This window comes from Hylobates moloch, unplaced genomic scaffold (assembly GCF_009828535.3).
Source record: "Hylobates moloch isolate HMO894 unplaced genomic scaffold, HMol_V3 SCAFFOLD_6, whole genome shotgun sequence".
In the NCBI taxonomy this organism is placed as follows: Eukaryota; Metazoa; Chordata; class Mammalia; order Primates; family Hylobatidae; genus Hylobates; species Hylobates moloch.
This window is the reverse complement of record NW_026652281.1, coordinates 79,926,587-79,932,715: the sequence shown is the minus strand read 5'-3', so window position 1 is coordinate 79,932,715 and position 6,129 is coordinate 79,926,587. Positions and strand designations below refer to the sequence as shown.

At 61.0% G+C, this 6,129-nt stretch overlaps 1 protein-coding gene across 3 annotated transcripts in view; it reads right to left on the bottom strand.

Moving 5' to 3' along the window:
- Window positions 1-321: 321 nt before the first annotated feature.
- Window positions 322-6,129, bottom strand: part of SBK1 (SH3 domain binding kinase 1) — a 67,921-nt gene continuing 62,113 nt past the window's right edge. For all 3 annotated transcript variants that reach the window (XM_032155768.2, XM_032155769.2, XM_058440850.1), the window contains exons 3-4: window positions 4,905-5,107; window positions 322-4,019 (exon numbers count right to left, since the gene is read on the bottom strand). In XM_032155768.2, the coding sequence (XP_032011659.1) occupies window positions 3,180-4,019; window positions 4,905-5,107 (1,043 nt within the window). In that variant the 3' untranslated portion in view covers window positions 322-3,179. The remainder of the gene's footprint in view (window positions 4,020-4,904; window positions 5,108-6,129) is intronic.

Genomic DNA, 6,129 nt, shown 5'->3' with positions numbered 1-6,129 from the left:
CACCTACCGGGTTCAAGCGATTCTTTTGCCTCAGCCTCCCAAGTAGCTGGGAGTACAGGGGTGTGCCATCGCGCCCAGCTAATTTTGTATTTTTAGTAGAGACAGGGTTTCACCATGTTGGCCAGGCTAGTCTTGAACTCCTGACCTCAGGTGATCTGCCCGCCTCGGCCTCCCAAAGTGCTGGGATTATAGATGTGAACCACTCTGCCCAGCCCAAGTTTTCAGTTTCTAGACTACCTGTGTGCCCCCACCCCCACCACCCTCTCCACCCCAAACCTGAGAAAAGACAGCTACTCAGTGGTCATTTTTCTAAACTTTTGTTTATTTTTATAGCAATCGTCATGTTTAGAGAAGTAAATAACACATTTAAAAACCTTCTCAGGGCCAAAGGATGCCAGAGTATTTACAAACACACGGGGGAGGGGCGGCAAGACATGGGGGGCTGGGGCTCTGGGGCTAGGACTCTACCCAGGACCCTGCCCCAGGCCCTGAGCCAAGCATGGACGCTGATGTCAGCCACCAGGACTGTCCCACCGGCCACAGTGTGGGCTCAGGGAACATTTTGGCAGCCTTGGGGTTCTGTTCAGTGGGCCTGGTGGAGACCCTCTAGCCGACCTGTGGCCCTGCCTCCCACCCAGGGGGCTCCCCGCACCCCACAGGCCAGCTCAGAGGGGTCTCTGGGAAGCACCGAAGGATGGGGGCAGTGTGGGGGACACGGGGTCTGGGACAGAGGCCGGGATGCCCTGGCCTGCCCGGCATGGGACAGAGACACGCACACGCACACACACATACACACATACACACGGTACCTTCACAGAAGAATCGCAACAGGGGAGATTTTTTTGTGTGTCATTTTTTTTTTTTTTTTGTCTTCTAAGTCTTCATGTCTACAGTGTTATTTTTTGCTATTATCTTTTGTTTCTTCGACAGTGACATAAACTGAGGTAAACATCTGTGACCAACACCTCTCCTAAGGGGCAAAGGGTCCCAGCCCGACCAGCAGAGGTGGTGGCAGCACCAGGGCCCCAACCTGGTGTTCCGGTTCTGCTCTGGGGTCAGGCTGGTGGCTGGCCCTCTGGGTGCCTCTGGGAATGAGGGGGCTGGGCTACATAACTACGGTCCCCTCCCAACTCTAACATACTAGATACTACAACGGCTGGGGAAACTCCCGAACAGGATCTTAACAGAGAGAGAGAGGGAGAGAGAGAGAGAGAGAGAGAGAGTACGGCAAGGGACGTCTACTGTGGAATCTTGATTCCTAGTTATTGCAGGAGAGATCAGGATGTCGCGAGGCCTAAGGCAAAAGGAGAAGTCGCGGCTGGGAGAGGCAGCCCCGATGGGCTCCAGGTGGGCCAGGGGCAGTGACCAGGGCCTTCTCTGAGACCTGGTCCTTGGAAGGAGTGGGGGTTTGCTACTTACCTGGCATATGGAGGGCCCATACCCATTGGGGAGGTGGAGTCTGGAGAGAAGTGGGCACAGCGGGGAGAGTGGGGCCAGGCCCTGGGGCCACCCCACAGTTTGTAAACTGGACCCGGGCAGGGCAGGGGACCTATAGCCCTTTTTCAAGGTGGGAATGAGTGGGGAGTTCAGAGGTTGGGGCACCAGCCAGAAAGTGCTTCGAGTTCACTCTGGCCGGCCTGGCCCATCAAAGAGCCCCTCAAATGGCTCAGAACCCCAGGAGGGACCCTGGCAGGGGTGACCTGGGGCGGAGGGCCAGGCACAGGGACAGCCTCACCCATGTGGAGCTTATTGCGGGGGTCCCAGGCCTCCACAGAGAGGGGCAGGGGGTCAGGCGGGGGTCCTGTTGTCTCTGTTTTGCTGCCTGGGGGCCTGAACCAACCTGCAGGGTCCTCCTTGCCGGATTCCCTGAGGGGTGTGGTGCAAGGCAGACCTGGGCGCCCTGGGACAGCTGCCTGGGAGGACCAGGGTGTGGTGGGGGGGGCGCTGCTGAGGTGTCTGGACGCACAGTCACTGAACGCATCGGATGGCACACACGCGTCTGCACCCTACGCATGTGCACACACACCTAGTCACACACTCGCCCCCTCGCGTCCACCGCCCCCATTCTAACACCCACACATGCAGGTCCTACGCCCTGCACACTTCAGTGCCAGAAACGTGGGAGACGTGAGGATGGGGTCTTGGAGGTTGGCATGTTTGACCCCAAGAAACCCAGGAGAAATTTCCAGCACGAACCAGCTCGCCACCTGCTGGAAGCCCAGGTTACTACGTCTAGGCTGTGTGGCAAGGGCTGGGAGGACCTGGCAGAGGTCTCTGGGCCTGGGACAGTGCGGCTGGCAGGGGGAGCTGGGCCCTGCTCTCGGCTCCACACTCACTCCCCTGCCCTAAGGATGCGAAGGCAGCTGAGACCCCTGCCCTGTGAGCCCTTCTATCCCCCCAAGTTTTCAGGACAATCCCTTGTGGTTAGGGGGAGGGGCGGGGAGCGAGCTCTACTTCTCAGCCAGTGCCAAGCTGCCCTCCCTCCTGGGCTGTGATTTCATTTGTGCAATGGGGGTGTGCAGGAGTCACTAGCTTCTCGGGGCCTGTCCCGCACATGCACGCACTTATGCGACATCCAGACATTTGCTACATTTTCCAAGGGCTTGGCCTCTCCCCTCCAGCCTCCAGAAGGGAGGGCAGGACACAGCTGCCCTCCGCTCACTGCCCTGATCCCAGCCTGTGCCCAGGGGCCTTAAGCCCCCTCTCTGCCCAACACTTCAGTCCCTTTCTGTACCCAGGGTGGGGAGGGGGCAGAGTGGGATGGCGAGGAGGAGGGGATCTGGGGTGGGACCGCAGGATGATCTGCCAGGGGGTATGGAGGGCCAGGAGCAACGAGTCCGGGTTCCAGGGCTCAGGGAGGCGTCTGGGAGTGTGGCCCGAAAGCTCCCTTGCTCCTGGTGTGTGTGTGTGTGTGTGTGTGTTGGGGGGGCCTCCGAATTCTCGGGTCTGTGGGGCTTGGCTCCTCTGGGCCAAGCCCCCGGTCACCAGGTCGCACTAAGGGTCTTTGGTGGCCTCCTCACCAGCCCGCCGGGGACGGACCAGGTGCCGGGCCGCGTCCTGCCTAGTCTACCGCTGCGCCCCTTGCCCCGCGGCGAGGTGGCTCCATTCCCCACCGCCGCACCGGGCACCAGCTCGGGGCGGGCCCGGGCGCTCCCGGGTCCGAGGGCAGCGGAGGCGACTCAGACGCAGATCTCGATGGCCGTGGCCAGCACCACCTGCCCTTTGCTCTTGTCCGCGCGGCCGTCGGTTCGGCCGGGGGGCCCCGGGGGAGCCAGGCCGGGCTCGGGCACAGGCACTGGCACGGGCACCGGCACCGGCACGGGCACAGGCACCGACCCGACGGCAGGGGGCGCGGGCCGGGAGCCGCTGCCGCTCTCGGTCAGGACCGTCCGCTTGAGCGGCCCGGGCGCCTCGAGGCGCAGTGGCCCGGCGGCGGGCGGGCGGTCCCCGGGGGGCTTGCGCGCGCGGTGCGAGGGCCGGCGGCGCAGCTCGGACGTGAGCTCGTGCTTGAGGAAGCGGAACACCTCCTTGGCCGGGCCGCGGCGCTCCGGCTCCAGGGCCAGTAGGCGCTGGAACATGCGCAGCGCGGGCTCGGTGAAGCGGCGCCACTGCGAAGGCAGCCCCGGCAGGCGGCCTCGCTGCCAGCGCACGAACTCCTCGAAGAAGGCGTCGGCGCCCGACGCCGCCTCCCACGGGAAGTTGCCGGTGAGCACGCAGAAGATGAGCACGCCGAAGGCCCACACGTCCACGCCCGTGTCCACCGCCAGCCCGTCGGCACGGCCCGCCTGGCACACCTCAGGCGCCGTGTAAGGGATGGTGCCGCTCACGCGCTTGACGCGGCAGCCCACGCGGCGCGTCATGCCGAAGTCGGCCAGCTTTACGCGGCGGCACTCGCGGTCGAACAGCAGCACGTTCTCGGGCTTGATGTCGCGGTGCACCAGCTGCCGCCCGTGCATGAAGTCCAGCGCCAGGCCCAGCTGCTGCACGCAGCGCTTCACCGTGTCCTCAGGGAGCCCCACCTGCGGGCGGCCGGGGTAAGCCGCGCTGGGTTTCAAGCTCTCCTGCGCTCGCCCTGCCGTCCTCCCCTCCAGCTCCCTCTCTAGCAAGGCGGTTTTCGCCTCCCACCCTGTCCACAGTAACTGGGGCGACCGCACAGACGCGGCCCGGGTGCTGCTGAGCGCCCTTTCCCTCGCTGTCTCATCCAATCCTCATAGTGGCTACCATGCCTGCTTCTCCTATGGGGACATCGGGGCTCCAGGAGGGACACGCCGCTCTCCAGGAGGAGGTTGACGAGGGGGTCCGCAGCGCCCTCCACCTGCTGTCATTTTGCCTTGCCTGCTAGATACTTATCTCGTCGGTCTTCCCCAACTAGAACGGGGCTCCCTGAGCTTCCTATCTTGTTCCCTGCTGTGTCCGTGCATCTGTGTCTCCAGATTCTGGCATGCAGTAGGTGCTCAGCAAAGAAGGAGGACCTGCTCCGAAGGTCTCATCACTCAGCCAGCAAGCGGCAGAGCAGATTTAAAGCTAGTGCCTGGAACCCTCCCCCACCCTCCCGGCTCCAGGGTCGCTTCCTCTGAGGGCCCCTTCCCAGGTGGATCTGACACCTTTCCTCTTGTGCAGCCCCAGGGGAGGGCGCGGTAAGACTTCATCCCATCATTCTCACTGTCTCCTTTCAGGCGCTCATCTCCATCTGTTATTATCTGGCCCGCTGTGGAGTGTCCGTTTCCCACTAGAACAGGGACTTTTGTCTTCCTTACTGCACATCCCCAGCTCCCTGAATGGTAACTGACGTACAGCAGGTGCCCAGTAAATACTTGCTAATTAAATGGTCTGACTCCACTCCCACTCTCATACTCTGGGACCCTGAAGACCCTCTCCCCACCCTACGCCACCATCCCGAGTACCTGGGGAGGGATGATGTCAAACAGGTCCCCAGCAGGTGCGTACTCCTGGGCAAAGACGTAGCAGTCCTCTGTCTCAAAGACCACGTCAAAGACCTTGATGATGAAGGGGCTGGAGGAGAGGCTGTTGGTGATGCTTACCTCCCGCAGGAAGTTCTTCAGCTTGGTTTTGCTCTTGTTCACAAACTTCAGTGCCATTTTTGTGCCTGATGGGAGCAACAGCAACAGGGTTGAAGCCCCCTCTTCCAGTGCCTCCGCGCTGGATGCACGCATGCCTGTCTCTGGACCGTGGTGCAACAGGGTCCCCAGCAGGCATGACTGTCCTCATCTCACGGATGGGAACAGACCCAGAGAGAGGAAAGGACTTGCCCAAGGCCATGCAGGCAGGGTCAACCTGGGCCTTCTACACCCAGTCTGCAGCCCTCCAGGAGGAGGGGGTGGGGGGCCTGTGACGCCCTCCACCTCTCTTTTTGTCCTGCCTGCCATATGCTTATTTATCTTGTTGGTCTACTCCAGCTAGAATGGGTCTCCCTGAGCTTCCTGTCTTGCTAAATGGATGAATGAATAAGAAATGAGACACTGCAAGGCATGTGTCCACAACTCTGTGCCTGGGCAAGCATCTGTGCCCATCTGGTACATAGCTGGGTGGAGCACACGTGTGTCCATGGAGCATTTACACATCGCAGGCTCTGCCTTCAGCACTGCACATTCACAACTCACACTTCATTATGATCGTATGAGTTGTGCACTAATGTTACCCTATTTTACAGAGAAGGACTCTGAGGCACAGAGAGGTGAAGTCACTTGCTCAAGGTCACACAGCAAGTAACAAAGCTCGGGTGACACCACGTTAGGTACTTCTCCTGCTGCCCTCAGTTAGCACAACGCTCCTGGACCCAAGTATGTGCAGCTGTGGGAGCTCACGCAGCCCCAGCTCCTGGCTGGCTGGGTGGCACGGCTGTGACCTACAGTGTGGGGGAGGTATCAAGCTCAGTGACTAAGCGACAAGGCTCTGGAGATGACTCCTGGGGTCTCGTTTTGGTTCACAGCCTCTGCAGCTGTAGGGCGTTGGCTATGTGGCTGAATTGGCCTAGGTCTCCCTGTCCTCACCTGAGAGATGGTGATTGCCATACTGACCTCACAGGTCCTTCCACCACCCATTAAGTGTGGTACCCGGTTCCTGAAGAACCGCCCTCACTCTCCGTCCACCTTCCTGGGGCCAGACATC